Source organism: Canis lupus, chromosome 17 (assembly GCF_011100685.1).
Source record: "Canis lupus familiaris isolate Mischka breed German Shepherd chromosome 17, alternate assembly UU_Cfam_GSD_1.0, whole genome shotgun sequence".
In the NCBI taxonomy this organism is placed as follows: domain Eukaryota; kingdom Metazoa; phylum Chordata; class Mammalia; order Carnivora; family Canidae; genus Canis; species Canis lupus.
The window spans coordinates 23,146,979-23,168,812 of record NC_049238.1 but is presented as its reverse complement, the minus strand read 5'-3'; the positions used below and the strand labels follow the sequence as shown (position 1 = coordinate 23,168,812).

The 21,834-nt window shown below is 48.8% G+C and overlaps 1 protein-coding gene across 1 annotated transcript in view; it reads left to right on the top strand.

Annotated features, from left to right (window-relative positions):
• Window positions 1-21,834, top strand: part of ALK (ALK receptor tyrosine kinase) — a 680,979-nt gene that overhangs the window by 550,757 nt on the left and 108,388 nt on the right. The window contains exons 6-8 of the mRNA XM_038561183.1: window positions 2,952-3,083; window positions 11,793-11,924; window positions 14,232-14,332. Coding sequence (XP_038417111.1) covers window positions 2,952-3,083; window positions 11,793-11,924; window positions 14,232-14,332 — 365 coding nt within the window. The remainder of the gene's footprint in view (window positions 1-2,951; window positions 3,084-11,792; window positions 11,925-14,231; window positions 14,333-21,834) is intronic.

The window sequence follows — 21,834 nt, the reverse complement described above, 5'->3', positions numbered from 1 at the left end:
ATTATCATAAATGTCTTTGTCCTGAAGGCGGGGCAGAAAGGACAGGCAGTGTCACTAGCAGGAGGGCCCCCCAACTGCGGTGGACACACCTGTCTGCCCGCAGGAGCAGCACCCAGATAGAGGCCACTTGCCTGCCATTGCCCCCCACCTGCACTTAATGAGGACTCCCCACTATTAAGTGGCAATGACAGAGCCGCCCTGTCCTGGTGGTTTAAGGTTTAGTGCACAAGCAGGGAAAGTGCCTGGCGCTGTGCTTGGCAAGTAGCAGGTGTGCCATATATGATGCCAGGTGTCCTCTCTGTGCCCCTGCTTCCTGGGACAAAGTCTGCAGCCACCCTCAGCAAATCCACCTCAGTCAGGGCTTCAGGGAGGACGCCCCTCCTCCAGTTCTGCCAGGGGTGAGATGACTGCACTTTCTGGGGACCAGCACCGGTTCGTTAGAAGCATCGTGTCCCCACCTTCCAAGACACCATGACTGACAAGTGGGAAATTCACATGCACAATTAAAGCTATAAAATGAATTTAGCATTTTACCTTTGAAAAGGAGTGTTGTATCTCCTGTCATTCCTTGTGTATTTTGATGCTGAAAGTTGAGTATTTGGAACTGAGAGAGCTGGAGGGACTCTCCATTGTGTGGTCTCCCGCACTTGGAATTGGTAAGGGATTTGGAGGAAGCACCGTAGGCTGTCTTGAGGCACAGGGATGGATAGGGTCGTGTTTCACGGGGCTAACAGAATTGGTTGGCAGGGCCAGCTCCTTCCAGAGGCTCCATGGGACAGTCAGTTGTCTCACCTTTTCCTGCTTCTAGAGGCCGCCTGCATTCCCCAGCTCATGACCCCTTCCTCACATTTCTCCAGACTTGCTTCCATGATCACATCTCCTGCCTCCTTCTGTGACCTTCTTGCCATCTTCTTCTAAGAACCTTGTGATCACACCTGGGTAATCCAGATACTTTTCCCATCTAGAGACCCTTCACTTAGTCATATCACCAAGTCCCTCTGTCACATAAAGTACAATAATCACAGGTTTAGGGGATTAGGGTATGGCTATCTGGGGGGCCATTATTCTGGGGGTGACTGCAGGCAGGTAAGCTTGTGTGCAGGCTGTTCAGGAATGTTCCTAGTGGCCAGGCACTGGCTAGACCCTCAGACAACCTGGTGACGAAGACGGGACCACGCATACATGTCCTAGAACTAGGTTGTATGGAATCGACACCAAGTGAGGCTCGAGCATAGGTCTGGTGAGGTGAGATAGAAAAGGAAATTGGGGGCGCAGAGCACAGAGAACCTGGAAGAGCAGGTTAAAAAGTTTGGATGTGATCCCCTGAAGGAAGCAGAGCATGTGTTTTCCCATGCTCAGCAGTTACACAGAATCCCCAGCCAGGCCGGGCCCACCCGACACTGTTGATGCCCGTGTGCCAGCCCCTAACAAATGGAGCCTTACCTGGACTGGCCTGTGAAAGAGGGCCTAAGGCCACTTCCAGTGCTCCCCTCCCATGAACTAGAGAGGGCAGCTTTGCAGTCTAACAGGCTGGGTCTGCTCCCCATTACTAGCCTTAAGGAAGTCACTCAGCTGCCCTGCCTCAGTTTCCTCACTTAGGAAACTATTTTGGGGAAAACAGTGGGAAACTATTTCCCCACTGTTAAGATTTGCCAAACCTCTTCACCGACCCAGATGTGCTGAGTTACACAGAGGATTCTAGAAGTAAACAGCCTGGACTTGATGTTAGTTTCAGTGGGAACTGAAGTGAACCAGAAAATCATGGAATTTCAGTTAGTAAAGATGATCTAAGCTGCAGGGTCCCACATCACAATCACCTGGGAGTTTTTACCAAATTAAAACCTAAGAAAGGTGAGTCTAATCTCATAGCCAGGGTTGGAGAACCCACCCCTTATGTGAAGCTAAGAAAGTCTGTGGGACTCGACCAAGTGGGGTCCTGGTTCACACTTTCCCCAACCCAACTGAGCATGGAGGGGGTGAGATGGGGGTGGGGAGACTGCTGAGACACCTGCCATCACAGGGAGAAAGCAAGAAAAGAGGACAGAGTACAAGGCCAACAGCCTTGAGGGATTGACCCAGGTGGGCCCTGCCTGCTTTGTCTCCACAGGAGCCAAAGTTTCCACAGATCCCACACAAACCAGCAGCTGGGTGGCAGGAGGCACACTCAGAAACACCCCCCAGGCCCTGCTGGGTGGTCCCCAGGCAAATGCCCCCGTTTAGAAGGGCAGGCTGGTGCAGGCTAACGTAAGCCTGGTTCTCTGGGGTCACAGGTGAATTCATCATCATAACCCATTGTTCTCGATACTGAAATAGCCGCTAATATGTTCATTATAAATTGCTCCTTCTCCCTTCTGCCATTGGATAATCTGATTTATATGAGATTTATGGTTTATATACAAATTTCAGAAGGGACCTGAGAAATATCTTCAGAATCCCTCCTTTCATAGATGGGGAGACAGGGAGCCGGACAAAGCCTAGGATCAGCATCACATAGCTGGTCTAACAATAGTGCTGCAGGTTTCTAGCATCTCTCCCACGGCGAGTCTGGCGTCAGGAACACGTGGGAGATACACTGGGCCTCAAATCTGACCTTGTGGGTAGAGCTGTCTGCGTGCAGATGAGATGAGACTCCACCCACAGGCTCTCCACCGGGCACATTGAAGCCAGGGCTTGAGGAACCCACAGCGTTGAAGGAATGTGGACCAAACCTAGGGCCACTCTGCTATTTGCCATCACTAGAAAGTGAGGAACCTCCAGTGGCCTAGGGGGTGGGGTGTTAAGGCTTCGACTTCCTCTCAGCCTCTTGGTGCTGGCCCCACGTGTAACCAGATTGAGATGTGTGCATCTCAGTCAGACCTTGGAATGTGACAGGGCAGAGTGATGCTGTCCCTGAGCCTTCCCACAGAGCCACCCAAACTGACCGATGGCATGTGTGTCTGTGTGCTCTCCAGGAACATCCCCAGGCTCCAAGATGGCCTTGCAGAGCTCCTTCACCTGCTGGAATGGGACGGTGCTCCAGCTAGGCCAGGCCTGTGACTTCCACCAGGACTGCGCCCAGGGAGAAGACGAGGGCCAGCTGTGCAGTGAGTAGATGCAGCCCCCCTGCGCCACCCACCCCAACCCAGCCTGTGCCTCCACCCCCTGCCCCCATCGCTCCAGGCATGCGAGCTTGGACACCCTTCCTTACCATGTATCCTCTCAGTGGTGACTTCCAGAAGCTACACAGTTTTCAAGAGACAGGGTTAAGTTAAGAACCAAACAAGATCTTGTAAGCTATGCTCTCAGCATCCTCGTGGTACAGAGATGTACAGGGTAAAGCCTAATTTAGGAACATGATGTTAGAAGCCCTGTATGCCCACACTCCCCTCGCTCTCCGGGCCTTATCTTCCGCCACCCACCTGGCCCTCCCATCCTCCCAGGCTTCCATGTACCCCAGCGCCAGCTGTATCAGACCACCCCTCCATGGCTTTGCTCATGGTACCCCTGGACCAGAATGCCCTTTCCTTCTCTGGTCACATCTGCTCCTTCAAGACTCACCTCCAGGGCTCCTGGGTGGCTCAGTCAGTTAAGCACCTGCCTTTGGCTCAGATCATGATCTCAGGGTCCTGTGATCAAGCCCCGTGCTGGGGTCCCTGCTCTGTGGGGAATCTGCTTCTCCCTCTCCCTCTGCCATGCTCTCGCCCCACCTCCCCTCTCTCTCTCACTCTCTCTCTCTCAAATAATCAAAAACATTTTTAAAAAGACTCACCTCCAGAGTCAACACTTCTTTTTTTTTTTTTTTTTAAGATTTATTTATTTATTTATGATAGACAGAGAGAGAGGAGGAGGGAGAAGCAGGCTCCATGCCAGGAGCCTGACGTGGGACTCCAGGATCACGCCCTGGGCCAAAGGCAGGCACCAAACCGCTGAGCCACCCAGGGATCCCCCGGAGTCAACACTTCTGAGAAACCTCCCACAAGTATCACCCCAACAAGTATAGTTGGTTCCTCTTCCTCTAGACTCCCCCATGGGTGCATCCATCCACCATATCTATTATTTTTTATTAACAGCTTTTAGAAATATAATTCACATACCATACAATTCACCCATTTAAAGTACACACTTTGGTATTGTTTAGTATGGTCACAGGGCCGTGCCACCATCACTACAATCCAATTTTAGAACATTTTTATCACTCCAAAGATAACCCCTAGTAATCTTTCCTCATTTCCCTCCAATCTCACATCCCCTGCACCCCCTCCCCCACGAACCACTAGCCCTCAGCAACTAACTCCTAAATCTACTTTCTGTTTCTATAAATTTATTTGGGGCATTTCATATCAATGGAATCATACATTATGTATTCTTTTGCTGTTAACTTCTTTCACTTCTCATAATGTTTTCAAGGCCCACCCCTGTTAAGTCACATGGAAATACTTCATTCCGTTTTTACTGCCACATACTATTTCATTGTATGGCTAATAGCACATTTGTTCATCTATTCATCAGTTGATGCGCACGTGAGTTGTTTCTACCTTCTGGGTATTACAAATTATGCCTCTTTGCACATTCGTGTACAAATTTTTGTATGGACAGATGTTTTCATTTCTCTTGGATTATATACCTAGGAGTAAATTACTGGGTCAGCTCTGTATTTAACTTTTAAAAAACTTCTAGGCTGTTTTCCAAAGTAGCTACACCATCTGACATTCCACTAGGAATGGGTAAAGCTTCTAATTTCTCTACATTGTCAACACTTAGAATGATGTCTTTTTATTTTTGTCCGGCTAGTGGGCGTGCATCCATTCCATTTCATGAAGGTGGTTTCCATGTTTGTCTCCCTCTCTCTGGGCAGACAAAATCTGGTACTCACCCCCATACCAATATCTCCTAGCACCATATAGGTGGTGCACTAACTATTTGTTGATTTAAAATGACTAAATGTGGGGTGCCTGGGTGGCTCAGTCAGTTAAGCATCAGCCTTTGGCTCAGGTCATGATCCCAGGGTTCTGGGATAGAGCCCCGAGTCCAGTCAGGTTCCCTGCTCTGCAGCAGGGCAGCGATTTGCTTCTCCCTCTTTCTCTCTGCCTCTGCCTGCTGCTACCCCTGCTTGTGTGCTCTCTCTGTCTCTCTCTCTCACTCTATCTGTCAAATGAATGAATAAAAATCTTTTAAAATAAATAAATAAATAAATAAATAAATAAATAAATAAATAAATAATAAATATAAAATGACTAAATGAGTTGGGAAAGTTGGTCCCCATAGACCAAAACAAACTACTGTTTTGAAATCTCACTGGGAGCTGGGGACAGAGTTAGACTCCCAGCCTAGTAGTGCTCACTCTCTCTGAATCTGGTGTTCTCAGCAGCAGCCTGGCTCCAAGTATACACTTGAGAAGTTTTCACATCTATGCCAGGGAAACCACAAACACTTATAAAACCCATATATCATATACTAGAGCCTGAATACAGCAGAGATGAATAACACAGCACCTGTCTTCAGAGTGCTGAAAATCCAGCAGGGGGGCAGGGAGTGAGACACAGTAGGGAACAGATGTGGGATACATGCCTGGGATGCCATGGGGCCCAGACACAGAAGCAAGTACCTCGCCTCTCAGATACACTGGCCCTAAGACATTATGGCCTACAAAATGGCTTTTAAAAGTTAATGGTAGGGCACCTGGGTGGCTCAGTCGACTGAGCATCTGCCTTCAGCTTGGATCATGATCCCAGGGTCCTGGGATTGAGTCCTTCATCAGGCTCCCTGCTCAGTGGAGAATCTCCTGCTCCGTCTACCCCTCCTCCCTGCGTGTGACTTCTCTCTAATGCACTCTTTCTCTGTCTCTCAAATAAATAAATAATATCTTTTTTAAAAAAAAGTTAACATTATCCCCTTCATCATCTGGAGGCCAGACTTTCCCTTGGGGGCAGAAAAGGTTTTATTTATTCTCTTTTAAATGAAGCAATAAAGAAAATCCATTTTTCAATTTGAAAACCTTCTTTTTTATATAAAACTTTCCAGTGAAGTTTTTCAGTAATGATGGAATTGTGGTTGTTTAGATAAAACTCAGTATAGACTTGCAGGTAAGCCCTTTGTTTATCCCACACTGTTCCTGGTCTTTTGTACAAAGCTCTCACTGTACATGTGGACCAAAATGAAGCCAGCCCACCCACGTTGTCCCGGGCAGGGGTCTGTGTATGTCTCTCTAGTTATCGGCCCCTGCAGTATTTCCAGCAGTGCATCTGAGCTGTGTGATTTTGCTTCTGCCTTTTCAAAGTTTTTTGATTCCCACTTCCCAGCTGGGACACAGTTCAGGCCGGCCATGCCCTGATTTACAATTGGGAGAATGAAAGCACAGAGAAGGTAATTGATTTGTTCAGGGTCACACAGCATGTCAGGAACAGAGCCATGATTAGAGCATCTAGTCTGTGGGATCCAGCCCATTACTGTGGGCTTGGGGCATTTTCTTACCATTCTGGGGTTGCCATTAATGGATTTACAGGGCCAGCTCTAAGCTTGAGGACAGCCTGTCTCCCGTATGGAGGGCAGGTTCCTGGGGCCCAGAGGCCTTTCCAGCCACACTTGAAAAGCTGCTCTGACCAGCTCTCAGAATGACAGCTCCACCCTGGAGAACACTCCCACTGAGTTCTTTGCTACAGAAATCAGTTGCTTGGAGGAGAAGTTCAATTCAGAAGGAGGGTTATTTCAATCTTTTTGCTACTCTGATCTCGGCAGTACTCTTAGCAAATATCCTTTTTGTTTTTAGTGTGCCCCATCCTGTCTGGCATCATTACAGTTTTCCCTATCACATTGACTGATGTTGATTCTAGAAAACATTCTCATAAAGAAGAAGATAATGATGATGATGATGATCATGATGATGATGGCTAACATTTATTGAGCATTCACTGTGTGCCAGTAACTGTCCAAATCCTTTTCGCAGATGAACTTATTTTGTCCTCAAAATAATCCTATGGGATGCTATTATACCCATCTTAGAGATGAGGAACCTAAAGTCCAAGAAACTGTTAGCCAGTGGCCGAGCAGCAGTTCAGACCCAGTCTGAACCACTACTGGCCAGTCTCATTTCTTATATGAGTTTCCAGTGGTTGGCTGTGCCAAGCACAACACTAGGTACATATCTACTGGAGAAGAAGAGCAGGAAAGGAAAAGTTAAGGAAGGTCCAGGGTTCTGCTACAACATTTCTCTGCAGGAGAGAGGAGCTCAGATCATTTGTCTCCCCTCTCTGGGCCTATTTCCTCAACTGTAACATGACTTAGAATGTGATGCCTGCTGATGTGTTGATGTTTGTGATGCATTTAGGACAATGGTCTTGACATCACCTGGTCCTTCCCAAGTAGTCTGGAATCTGTTAGAATGTATTCTCTAAACAGGTGGTCACCCAAGCCTTGTCGGGAATGTCCAGTTCTAAGGAACCCCCATGAGTGAGGGTCACTAATCTCTGGCCAAGGTTGTTACGTAAGCCCTGCCATGGTTGGAATTTGGATGAGAAAGTAGGTTGTATCCCATCAACTCCCATACTTGCTCCAGAAGGAAGTCCATACACAACTTCAATCAGATTATCAGACTAAACCCTGAGCAACATTTCAAGCCAGGATAAGTAGGGTACCTGAAATGGAGGTGGCATTGCCCTTGCTTCCCTACGTCCAATCATGAATGTGTCCCTTCACATTGCATACTCCAAGCCACACACCACCTGCCATCCTCCTTCCCTCTTTCCAGTTAAACATTGCTGATCCAAGTGAGATATCCTTGGATGCTGGAACCCATCAAAGGGTGTCTTCAGGGTTTCCTGTGTGTCAAGCATTGCCTCAATGGCCTGTAACTTCCCAGAAAAGGGTCATGTCTCGACTTCCTCCCCTAATGGGTCATTGACTCACGGAGTATTACAGGCAGCTCGTTTCCCTTTCATGTATTCAATAATCTCATGTGTTTGGTGGGGACTCTCTTCCTATCAGGCAAAAAAACAGTTTTTTAAGTTTATTTCTTTATTGTAAAATAAAACATATTGGTTGTAAAATATTTGGAAAATCTAGAAAAGTACACAGGAGAAAATAAAATAACTATTGCCCGTAATCCTCCCTCTCAGACATACAGAGATAACCATAATATGATGATGTATTTCTTCTAGCATTTTTTCCCATGACTATATTTTCAAGGAAGTGTATAACACATATTTATCAAAAATGTTAACAGAGCTGTCACACAGGAAGGAAAAGAAGTAGTGTCATTTGGCCTGGAGTTTACACTTGGCAGCTTCCTGCAGGCCCTGCTGAGGCCACATCTTTGTGACTCTACCAATTTGTCTCTCTTACAGTGGAATCAGGTGTCATAATTGCCAAATGTTTGCAGGATTGATTGACCCCCACACAGCCTGATTTGGCCATCCAGCTGATGAAGTAAGATGAAGTAAAAGGATCGCTAGGGTATTACTTCTCAACCAGGAAGGTGCTTAGGAACCACCTGGAAAATGTTAGAAATGCAGATTCTCACTCAGTAGGTGGTGAAGGGGCTGGTAGCCTGAGATTCTGCACTTCCAACGGTTTCACCAATGGTGAGATGGGTGTGTCTAGTCCCCGAAGCACATTTTGAGTAATAAAGGGTTGGATGACAGAGCTCACTCCCATTTACTTCAGCAAATAAATCGACATGGAGGGACCTGGAGGGTATTATGCTGAGTGAAATAAGTCAATTGGAAAAGGACAAATATTATATGGTCTCATTCGTTTGGGGAATATAAAAATTAGTGAAAGGGAATAAAGGGAAAGGAGAGAAAAATGAGTGAAAATATCAGTGAGGGTAATGAAATATGAAAGACACCTAACTCTGGGAAATGAACAAGGGGTAGTGGAAGGGGAAGTGGGTGGGGGGTTGGGGTGACTGGGTGATGGGCACTGAGGGGGGCACTTGGCAGGATGAGCACTGGGTGTTATGCTATATGTTGGCAAATTGAACACCAATAAAAAATTTTTTTAATTCAGCAAATAAGTATTTTAGTCCTACAGCATGCCCAGTGCTGAGTAGATGCTTGGGGTCAATGAGAGGAGAAATCAAAGGAGTTGAAACCACTGGACTCAACTCTGTGCGTCGAAGTAATGCTCAGCCATTGGCCCTGGCAGCAGTGTCCCAAATCTGACCTAATGCACCAAAGGTCTTTGTTCTGATGCCCCCACCACCACCCCACCAGTTTCCTCAGGCATGGCTTCTCGTTCAGCACACAACTGCCGTGCTGGCAAGAGCAGCGGTCCTCTCTTCCTGCACCCCCTTCCACCCTACAATGCTTTCAGATTCACATAACTTGTCTGTTTACCTAATTATTTTACCTATCTCCTCCCCCTTTATTCAATCAGCCAAAAAGAAAGGGGTTTCCAATCCCAGCTCACCCTGGATCTTATGCAGAACCAAGACAAGGATGGTCTTCCAGAAGTTAGAGAATGCCAATGGTTTTCCTCATTCCTGTCCAGGTGGAAGGCATAGGCAGAGCTACCATGGGCATTTTCAGAGAGGCAGCTGAGGTATCTGTCTCTACCCCCAGGGAAATGTTGGCTATTTTGGTTCATGCTCTGATGAAGTCTCCTGCACCAGGAGTGATCAATGATTAATAATGCCACTACCACTCTGTATTTGCTCAACCCTATCTGCTTACAAAATTCTATACTCTTATTTACCCTCAAAACAGCCCTGTGAAATAGACACTAATATCACCCCCATGTTATAAATGATGGAGCTAAGTCTCTGAGGAAAAGAAGTGACTTGCCTAGCATCACACAGCAGAAAGCAGCAGGTGAGGGCTACTGCCAGGTGTCCGGATTCCAGGACTGTTGAGGCTAACTTCTCTACCTCTACTCATAAAAGAAGGAGGGGGTGATAAGCCATGAAGGCTTCAACCCAGTCCTGCCTCCTCCTTCTACCAGGAGCCATTGCCTGCTAGAATTTTCCATCATGGTCCCTGGTTTAAAGCATGCTTGTAAAGGACGCTTCATGGAAGGTCACTTCCAGCTACCAGTTAGTTTTTGCAAAAGAAGTGGATGTGGGGTCCCTTGAGGGGGCATAAAAAATAAAACAGAAAGATCTCCTTAGCTTTTGGATTTTTAATCAGAGGAACATGCAGGGCTTGGGGGGAAAATGATTTCTTCAGGGGGGTATAAATGGGAAGAGATGCTCAAAGTCAGTGACAGCCGGTTTTAATTTATAATTCTGCCTCTGTGTGAAATGCACAGAGAATCAGGGGGAAATGAGTAATAATTCACTAAGGTGCTGTCACAGCCAGGAAGCGTGAGGGCCCTCTTTGTCAGCCTGCCATTGCCGGGAAGGCTGAGACAGAGGAAGGACACAGAGAGAGGTGGGTCCAGCTAGAGCACCTTTCCTCCTGCCCAGGAGACATAGTCCTGCTGCTTCTCCCCAGCCTGGCCTGGGGCTGTTGGTGCTATCAGAATAGCCTGCAATGACCCACTAGCTCCTGGGGCTGGGTGCCTTCCCTGCAGCAGTTCCCTGATAAAGCCTCAGAAAGTGAGCTCTCTCTGACCCTCTTCTCCTTTCCTCCTCCTTCTGCGGGCACTTGGGAAATATATGGTCATAAAGCTGATTGTGGCCTTTTCACTGGGACCTGGGGTCAGCCTGATGTAGAGAAAAGGGTAACAGGGCCCTTTATGCTGAGCCAACAGATGATATAAAAAGGCCCCATGGCTGGCATTGCTTGGTCAGGATAAGGTAGGTTAGAGCAGTAATAAACTATCCCCAAATTTCAGGGGCCTAACATAACATTTACAGTACCCATGAACCAAAGCGGAGGGGTGGGTTCCACAGGATCTCTTGGGGACCCAGGCTGGCAGGGGCCCCACGGTCCAACAGCAGCGGTCTCAGGAACAAGAACTCCCCTTGGCCACTTCAGCAGGGAGAGGGAGACTGAAGAATTGCACAGGGCCTCTTGGCAGCTTCAATCCAGAAGACACACATCACTTCCACTCACATTTCATGGGCCAGAGCTATTCATGTGGCTTCCCTTCACTGGAAGGGAGGTGGGAAATAAGGGGGGGTAAGTGGGAAGTGTGAGCAATATGTGTCTCTGCAGACAGGGGTGATTGAGGGACCCAACCATGTGCCACCAACACTACCACTACCACCATCAGGTTCTTGTCACTGTGTCGACCATTAGAAATGTATTATAGTACCTTCTCCTGGGGTCATATTCATTGTGGGTCCGAATAAGGAGCCCAGATTTAGAAGCAGAAGACTGGGATCCCGGGGTGGCACAGCGGTTTGGCGCCTGCCTTTGGCCCAGGGCGCGATCCTGGAGACCCGGGATCGAATCCCACGTCGGGCTCCCGGTGCATGGAGCCTGCTTCTCCCTCTGCCTATGTCTCTGCCTCTCTCTCTCTCTCTCTCTCTGAGTGTGACTATCATAAAAAAAAAAAAAAATTAGAAGCAGAAGACCCAGGTTCAAGGCCAACTGTGTTATCTGCTGGCTGTGTGACCTTGGTCAGCTTGCTTAATATTTTTGAGCTCTCTTCTGTCACATATAAAACTGGGTTATTCCCATGTTGCTGTGCTATTATTATTGTTATTAGTATTTTCTTTTCTGAAAATCAGAAAATTGTACATATTCACATGTAGAAGTTAGGGACCAGGGCTTCTTTTCATCATCATCACTATCATTAGACATCAAGGGTCTGGCTGGGGAGCTGGTGTTTGTGGGGATACTTGGGTCATGCCTGGCTAATGTTACTTTATATTGGCCTCTTTTGCTTCTGGCAGTGCAAGAAATGACCGTGCCCCTGTGCTCTCCCTGCAGGTCAACTCCCTGCTGGCTTTTACTGCAACTTCGAGAATGGCTTCTGTGGCTGGAGCCAGGGCATACTCACACCCCACAACCCCCGGTGGCAGGTCAGGACTCTGAAGGATGCCCGGGTCCAGGATCATCGAGGTAGTGCTACTCTCTTTCCTTCCCCCTGGTGCCCATCTGGCCAAACCAGAGACTTAGGGCGCTATCCCAAGACAGCTGGACCTCCCACCCCTGCAGGGCAAACCAATGTGACTGCCCAGAGCTTGCCCTGGGGTACTTGCTCAAAATTCCCTCCAGACTTCCTGGGCTTCAGAATAATTAAATCAGGCCAAGATAGATGTCACCTTTTATTCCCTAAAATAAAAGCCTGGATGGATTGGCTAAAAGATAAGAAGGGTGGCAACAATAATAAGCATTCATTTATTCCCTAAGCGTTTGTTAAGGACCTACTTTGTGTCTGGCACGTAACTCACGGAGAGGTCAGGAAAACCATAGCCCCCTACAGGGAGGCTGAGGCACAGGGAGGCCTTGTGTCGTTGGGCCCAAGGTTGTGCCCAGGGAACCTTGCCCCACATCTGGTCCATTCCCTGGAGCCTTGCCTCCTCAGCCACATCTCCCATTCCTGCCCAGTTCTAATTAGCAACTCCCACCTTCCCAGTGCCAGAGCCCATCCTCCCACTGCCTATGCTTGGCTGCTAGAGGGACAAAGGCCTCCACACACTCAATAGATGGCCACCCACACCTGGGTGAGCTGACTCCACACTGGAGACATGGCTGGGGCATGGAATGAGGGAGCAACGAGGCTGGCGTCAGTGAGGCCAGATTTGGGCTGCTGGAGAGGCCAGACCCCCAGCCACGGGCCCAGCCTTGGGCTCTACCCAGTAGCTAGGCCTGGGCAGGCCCTGTGGCCCACTTCGCTGCAGCATAGAGCTGGGGTTAAGGGTGAGGGCTCACTGTCTCCTTCTCTCCCCTGCATTTGTCTTATCTTTGTGGAGCTAGAGCCCCTTGTACCAAATCCCTCTCTTTCCAAGCAGAGATCATATATCCCAGGGATCCCTTTAAGAATCAATGATAATAGTGATGATGATCAAAGTGTGAGAGAAGACAATGTCCAGATCCACCACTGGGGATCCCAGAGCCCACGCAGTCCTGTCCTTGGTCCTGAGTGAGCTGGCTTTGGCCTGTGAGGATGCAGACTGCATTACCGCAGCCACAGGAGAGTTCTGCAGGGCTCCTCAACAGAGAGGAGACCCCAGACTTCCTGTTTCTCCTCTGGAATCCTCACCATACTGCATCATCCTCAGCACCCTGTTGAGAAAAGAACAGAAATGGAACTCAAAGCATGACATGATTTTCCTGCCTCTGCTCTCAGTTTGGTAACCTCCCACGGCACCCACAGCAAGGAAGTGTCCAGTCCTGGCTGGATACCTCTAATGATAGGAGGCTTTCACTGCCTCCTAAAGTAATTCTTTGCACTGATTGCTGCAAATCCAAGATCAGTTTTCCTTTCCCGGAGATAAGCTCCACCTCTCTGTAAATTCTGCTCATGGATCATACTGTCTCCTGGTGCCCCTCAGAACTAACCTGTTCCCTCTCTCACCAAAGCAGCCCCTCAGATATTTGAAGACTCTAGTTGTGACCCACCCACCCTATGAGGCCCTCTCTCTCCCTGGTCACAGAGTTTCCTCAAGGATGGGTCACATGTTTTCTAGGCTTTCTGGCCTATCTTGGCTACTCTGCCCTGGATCCATTTGAATCTACTATTTAGTAGTAACCCAATAACAGACTTTGCTAAGAGAGAAAAGCAGAAATGAATGAGTAAAGCCCTATGTGGGGTTCTGTGGTGCACCTAAAATGTTGTGAGTGCACCCTGGTATCCAATTCCATAGCACTGACCATCTACAAAATGTTCTATAGTTGGCTGGAGGTTTACAGATCCTTCTTCTTCACCATGTGGGGTTGGGGGCTCATGTTCTTCCAGGTTTGCAGACTGATCGATGAGAAAACACAAAGAATAAGACTTCCTGATCAGGTCATGGGGATCAGGATGACCTAGTGGGAGAGAGAGAAGGTCATGGAGACCACTGGAGGTCAACAGGCTGGCAGGATTGGAAATGAGGAGGGGTGGGGGTGGTAGAGTCCAGCGTGCTCCAGACTACTCCTGGGCTATGGGCTAAAGCTGGAGACCTGGCGAGATCAGGTGTGCAGCAGCCCAGATGTGTGATGCTGGGATATTACAGGGTGTTTGGAAGGAAGACCTTAGCGTGAGCCAAGTTTTGTTGACAGTGACAAGTAGACTGTCCTATCCATTGGAGGCAGCAGAAAGCTGTGTCCTCAAAGATGTTCCAAGCCTAGAGAAGAAGAGTGCAGAGCCCATTAACCCTGCATCCTGAGGCCCTTCAGTGCATGAAGATGGTGCATTTCTGACTCTTTTCCTCTCTGCCCCAGGCCACGCCCTGTCGCTCAGCACCACTGACGTCCCTACTTCTGAAAGTGCTACAGTGACCAGTGCTACGTTTCCTGCCCCAATGAAGAACTCTCCATGTGAGGCAAGTCTTGCTGTTCCCATAGTTCTTGGACTTTTCCTCCCACCCCTCACCTTGGGCACTTCCAGATGAGCCCAAACATAAGCCAAGTAGCCTGGACGGTTGGGTTCCTCATTCTCCTAGGGGGAGGACAAGATGACATTTTTGTCATCTTTTAGGCAGAGGGCATGCACCAGAGTGGTGAAGTCCCGCCTGTGGAGAATCTTGCCTTAAACACCTGTACCCAGCTGCACTAAACTCTTTGCAGTGGGGCCTCAATGTAAGCAAACCCAGAAAATACTTCCAAGGCGTAACAGGGGAGAGTAACACAATCCTTTTTATAAATATCAAGCTCTTGTAATACATTTCAACTTTTATAGAGCATCAAAAATCTAATCTACATAAATTCACAAAGATATCCATGGCATTCAGTGAGGTACCTCCAAAGCCACTTACCTAGATGGTCCCTGTGGCTGTAACGTTTTTAATGTGTGGACTGAGGGTCTTGTGCCATGTTTCTTAGCATAAGTTCGTAATCTCCAAAGAACAAGAAATGTGCTCAGACCCAAACATGGCCCAGTGATTAAGCTCATGAACTCCGGAATCCATTGCCTGAGTCCAAGCAAGATTCCACCACTGATTGGCTGTACAGTTTGGGAAGTCAATAACCTAAGGTCTCAGGGCCTCAGTTTTAACACTTGGAAAGTGGACACAGTAGGAACGTCTACCCCAAAGAGGAAAGGATTCAGTAGGTTGATATGTATTTAGGGCTTATCACAGCGTCTGGCACAAAGTAAGCATGACACTAGTTAGCCAACAGTGCCTGGCACCCTGAGTAAACACAAGAAAGGAGAATGGGGAAGGAGGGAAAAGACATGAGCCAAAAACCAGATTGCAAGTTCTCCGAGAGCCCCGCCTGCTTGTGCTTCTTTGCATCACCACAACATCGCATCAACATCTTGCACGGAGTAGAAAGCCGACACATAGTCTAGATTTGGCCAATCCCCTCTTTCTGGAAAGTCACAGGAGAAATCCCTTCCTGGCTTTGTTTCAGGAATAGCTATGTGGCCCCCTGAGCAATTTGCCTCCTTTCAGGCTGTGAACTTCATGAAGCTGACCGGACTTGCTTCCTCTGCGCTGGCTCAGAGAAGCCCCAGGGAGGTGCCGGGAGACAGGCTTTCTGTGGCAGCCAGACTCAAGCCCTCCGGGCTTCTCGTGCAATACAAACTCACTGGCAAAAACAAATAAGAATGGAACACATTTATCAGTGATTTTTTTTTTTTTTTTTTGTAATCAGGAGAATGGTCAAATTAAATCTGAGGCTCCCCTCTTAGTAAGCAAATGGGGGTTCGTGAAGTGTAGTGCCTAACAGTCTTACACCCTCCTCGATTTTCCAAGCCAATTTCTCACCTTTTCTAGTTAGTTTGTTATCTTACTAGAGTTTTTGTATCTCTGTGAGCCACCTTAAGTCCTTTTGGAAGAAGTCAGGGCACAAAGAATAGATTCATTACATTAAATCGTATTTGAGAAATTCCACTAACTGATGCAGATGGTGGATTGCACAGTCATCGCTGACATTTCTGCGATGCCTCCAAGCAGACACCTGGGAAGGAAGGCATCTCAAAAGGCAAATCTAAATGAGGAGAGGTGGTTGGCCTTCCTGAGAGGTCAGGGGGATCCTTAAAAGCCTCTGATTTTTAAACTTATTCTTCACTGGATTTAACAGGAGCCTAATTTTAGTGTAAGAAATGTCAAGGTTAAAAATGTTATTTTTCTAATACTTCATCATTTCCTTGATAACCTTTGGTTGATCAATAGCTTAAACAGGTGTTTTGTTTTACTGGCCTGTTTTATTTCCCCTCTAGTCAAATTTGCTCTGGGCTATTTCTGCTATTTCCTGCCCTTTTCCAGAACTTGGCTCAGCAGGAGTAATGAAGGGGAGGCAGTGAGTCCATTCCGCTCTCAGCTCACAACGCTAGTTCACATTCAGGTTTGCAGACCATTCATCTGGTGCTGATGGGTCCCGAATTCCCAGTGTTGGAGGAAATGTTTTCATCAGAAAAATAAATAACCAAAATAGAAATATGCATTTCCGGGTTGGTAAGCCTTGCCATTTATTTTATTCAGATCCTAAATGCAGAAGGCAGCAAGTTGGTTTCCTCCTCCCAGGTTGGCAAATATCAGTGACAGGGGATGCTGCATTGCTGTGTGAAATTGTGTGGGGTTAACCAGGGGCCTTCAAACCCCACCAACTCTAAAGGAGCTTTCATTGGCCATAGGGCTGAGTATGGGAAGGTGACACAAGGCAGAGGGGGGTGAAGGTCTCTGATGAGGGTCAAGGCCACAGAGACCAAGAGGCTGACACCCAGCACTGAGCATCTTCTCTAAACATAGACACAGTTCTGGGAGCCCTAGAGTCCCTCCAACTCTTGGGAGTTGAAGTAATTCCAGAATATCTCCAAATTCTCCCTCAAGAAACCCCACAGTCATCAGTGGATTCCCAAAAGGGAACTGCCATCACCTTCCATGCATTTCCTTGAAAATCTAGATACAACCTGACTGGTAGGCTTCTGTTTCTCCAGACGCAGGCACTTGGAAAATGCAACCGGTACGATTCTTGGGCCCCCACCCTGGGTCACCAGGCTGACACCCCAGAGCGGGGCCTGGGAATCTGCTATTTCAAATCCCACCCTCAGCGATCTGGATGTACAATGACACTTGAGTCATTGGCCATAGATGTGCCTGCCAGTTGTGTCCAAAATACATTCTGAGTCCATGCAGAGAGTTTTCCTCTGCTACCTGTGATGTAACTTGCCTTCTAGAAAAATGAGTCCGACCTGGTGAGAAATGACACAGGGTGGTGGGGGGTACATAGGTGGTGGAGACAGAAGGGGCGTGGAAAGCATGACACTCCACAACTGGTGAGATGCCTACCGATCGTGGAGACATAGCCAGGATGTGCCTTTGTGCCAGTCACCTTCCCGGGTGTTCCAGAAGCCCACGGGCTCCAGCCTCCTGCCTCCAGATGTCTGCAGGGCCCACGGCTGGCCAGAGCCTCTCGCTGGCTGGCCTGGTGCAGACACCGCCTGCTCCTCCATCGCTCCGCACACTTGCATATGGGGCATGAATATTTAAAGACTGTTGCCGAGCCCAGCCACAAACAAGAAAGAGTGTTGTATTTTGTGTGTGTGTGTGTGTGTGTGTGTGTGTGTGTGTGTTCCCCAAGCTATTCTCTGTAGGGAAACTGGAGAGCCACTTACAATATTCCGATTTTATTTTATTTTTATTTTTATTTTGCTGAGCTCCAGTTCAAATAATTAAAGTTGCCACCGGGGGAGGGGAGCCTTGTGGTGGCTTTCATGTGATCCCTTGCTGTCAGATCTGCTCCGCTCGCCTTGGCTGGGAGACACCCTCGGATGTGTCTAGCATCGCAGCTGCTGGTAATAAAGAGGACGGGAGGCTGGGGTGGGGGAGGGGGCCGTCTCCGCCCCTCCCCCTGCCTTTCACAGAGCCCAGAAGCCTGAATGTCTCAACAAGCCCCGTGCGGTTTGAAATTCTATTTTATTTGAATAGCCTGCCTGTGACTAGAATATTTTAAGCCAGTGTTCTCAGGACAGAACAACGTCTGGGGAGAGAGAAAGTGGGCTTCCCTCATTCTCGTTCCCTCTCCAAAACGTGGAAGCAGCTCTGCCTCTGTGAGCTGCAAGAATGAAAGGGGCCCAGGAAGTGGGATGGGACCCATTTGACCTAAGGGCAGGTGAGTTCCCAGCAGCTGATTTTCCGACCTTGCAGGACCTGCAGCCACCTCTGCCTTCCACCTCATATGTAAGCACGCACACAGACATCCCCCCAGGGAACAGAGCACCCTGGGGCCTTTCTGCCCTGATGTCAGCCCTGTGGTGATAAAGGAGTCAGCTTCCATTAGCCTGGGGGCTACTGAGATGGGGACAGAAGGCCACCAGCAGGCCCCCTCAGGTCCGCAGGGGCTAACTGGGCCTGCAGGGAAGGAGCCCTCCATTCGCTGTCATTAAAACCAGTGCACTTGATGGAATGAGCACTGAGTGATATGCTATATGTTGGCAAATTGAACTCCAATTAAAAAAAATAATAATTAAAAAAAAAAACAGTGAACTGGGTGTTATATATGTTAGCAATTCAAACTTCAATAAAAACAAAAAACCAAAACAAAACAAAACAAAACAAAAAACAGTAAATGTGGCCCAGAGGGATTGAGAGAGCAGCCTGGCATCTGCAGTCCCCTTTGTCATCAGTTAGGCCCTGCTCAAAGCCCCACTGAGAAGGGGCCCCCAGGGAAGACAGGGCCCTGAAGGCTGGAGGCCAGGGAATTTCTCAGCAAACTGTTCTCTGGTTGACTTGGTGAGACCTTTCAGGATGGCAGTGATCATTCCTGCACACGGGGCCCATCCTCCCAGGGATCTGGCTGCCAGGGGGTTCTCCAGCGTCTCCGTGTAGCTCAAAAGCAAAATAAGGTGAGCCACGGCTGGTGTAATTTGGGCTGACCCCACTCTCTCCCCATGGGGGGCAGACAAATAGAACTCTCAGACAAGATGAGGAGAAGTTCTTTTCTGAGCGTTAGGCTTTAAGAGTTTATTAACCTCAGAGGCAGAACCCTCCATGGAAAGGCAAAAAATAAGGATGAGCACTAAAATTTATTATAGGATGGCTTGGGGTAGAGGAGAAAACAGAAGTAGCAGACTCTTCCTTTTGCAGCCCCCACTGATCCCTCCACAAAGGCATTCTGTTCCCCTGGCTTTACGGAGCAACTCTGGGTGGGGGCGCACACAGGGCTGCGCAGGGATGGGAGCAGCCCTTCTCAGCAAGGCAGGAAAGAAATGTACCCAGAGATGCAAAGCCAGTAGATACGAAATCAAGATCCAACCCAGACCTTATAGTCTGAGCCTCATATTCTGTTGCATAGCCCTGCCCTTGGGGGCGATGGGGGTGCAGATGGTAGCTTGTCAGCTTGTGGGCACTGCCGTGGGTCTCCACAGCATCCCCGAGGACTGGCATTGCTCTGGCTGCACTCAGAGCCCCTGACCAGTGCAGCACAGACCCCCCCCCCGTCTCTGGAGGCAGGAAGGAAGCACTGCCCCATTTTGTAGCAGACAAGTTACCCGCTTAATCTATCCCTAAGCTGAGACCAGTCACTGGGCCTAATTCCTGAGAGGGCAAAGGGACGTTCTTACTCACCTAGAGGATCCCAACGTTATGTGTGCCTTATTCTTAGCCCCATGTGGCCTCATTTGTCTTAACAAATCAGGAAGGAAAAGCTATTCCAAGGAGCCTCATGGTCCTGTCCTGAATAAGGTCGTCATCTCCTGGATCCGTTCCACTTTCTGGAGAACATGTGCCCATCTGGGGAGAAGGAAATCTCCTCTCTCAATTCACTCCGGCTGCCCTGTGTCCAGGCCGACTGCTGACCAGTGAAAGAACAAGCTGGTCCTTCCCAGGCTCTGCCCTTGTGTGGCCAGGCAATGCTGCACAGATGCTTTATGCTTATGGCTACAGAAATCCTCTTTGTAAATATGGATCAGAGCCAAGAGAGGGGCATTCCAGGGTGACATCGGCCCTAGCTCCCTTTGGGTCAGGTATTTGGAACTGGAATCCAACCCCCATCTCACCGAATGCCATGCCACCCACTGCAGTGACAGCATGCTCATGAGGAAGGCTAGCTCACCTTCGGACAGCTCTGGGCCTCAGTGCAAGCCAAATGGATTTTCCAGGAGTGGTTTTCCACCCTCTGTTCTCTGTGCCCATCCCCTTCCCGCTCTGGAACCTTTGGGGATCCAGGACAGGACTCCATGCCCTGCTAGGTAACATCCAGCAGGATTGTCCACTCTCTGTCTGGAAGGACATAATGATGGGTCCCCTCAGGAGACATAGCACCCCTCAGGCTCCCTCCTGCCCAACAGATGTGACATCACTTATATGCAAGGGAGTCCAGATGGTCACACGGGGCCAAGACAAAAGGAGCATTGCCAAGGCAGTGTAGTGTGGTGGGGAGAGGAGCTCCTTGAGGCTGCTTAGACATTGGTGGGGTCCTGCCACTTTGTAGCAAGGGGATCTTATGCAACCACCTCACTCTTCTCAGCTTCAGGATCCTCTACAGGACTGTCAGGAGAAACAAGTAGATGGGCATACTGATGCCCAGCCTGGATCCAGACACATAGTAGATGCTTAATAAATAGTCCGTGTGGTTTCTGCTCCTCTACTCCTACTGTTTCTATTACCTGACTTTTGTGGTGATTCTAAGATCAGAGGCAGGTGTCTGCCTTATCTGAGGGTCCTGAATCTAGAGAATTTGGCCTCTGCTCTGCCCTGGATGACCTTGCAAAGAGGAGAAGGAGGATGTGGCCCAGCTCGGTGACTGTGGTCCAGGGAATCTAATGCTCTCTCAGAGACAGACAGATCCCTCACCCCTTCCATCATCCCCACCAGCTCCTTTCCCCACCACCAAGGGCATGGGGACCCCCTCTTCCAATCTAGCAAAAATTCCTTTTCTCCACTTGCTCCATAGTTACCGCCACCCCACTTCCATCCCAGCAGCAGACCCCAAGAGAGATGGTATTGTCATACTTCCACAAATGAGGAAGGAGCCTGCGATCATGCACAGCTGGCCAGCAGTGTGGCCACATGTCCTTAAGACACAAGGGCATGTCCACCTTCCCCAGGGGGGACTCCTGGGAAAGAGACAATGTACAAGGGGATGACCTTGAGAAAAGAGAAGAAGACACGAAGGCAGTGGGGGGAGTCTGGTGAAATGATCCAGAGCAGAACATCACATGCCTGACTTTTAACATCTTTCAACGAATGCCAGTTCTGTATCTTTCACTCTCTAACATGCCTGTTTGTTTGGATTCAAAAACATGACTCACTACTTAACATGGAATGGCTAAGACTACAAGAAGCACACCCTGTTTATCCTGTGGCTCTGGGTCCCCCCCACCAGGAAGACCTGAAAGGCTTATGCCCCCCAGTTTAAGCAGTTCCAAGGAAGAGCTCCAGCTCCCACTGCCTTTCTCTGAAGCCCAGAGGTCTCCTCACCTTGTGTGGCCTCACTCCATGCCCCATGGTCAGCATTAAGCCCATAGATGGTGCATTTTGAAGAGTATCCGCCCTGCCTTCATCACCCCTAATGTCTGCCTCAACTATGACTGTCCCCTCCCCACCCTGCCAGTCACCCTGACTCTGACCTTGTATCTGGAACTCTAGAAGGACCTTAGCTCTGGCAGCCACTCACACTCCATGTCATGAAGACAGTACTTTCAGAGACTTAACCTGGGGCCTAAGCAAGTGCCACTTGCTTAGGGAATGGAGGGTGGAAGTGGTTCTGGAGGCATTGCCAAATGACTTCCACAGACCCACTGGATGGCTAAGAGATTTGAACCTCACTGTCAGTCTCTAAGGACGATTCTACACACGTGTAATAACATTATATCCACATCCTGTATTAAGAATCCTCTATAATGTCAAAGACCACAAAGCCTACCCAGCTCCCCAGTCAC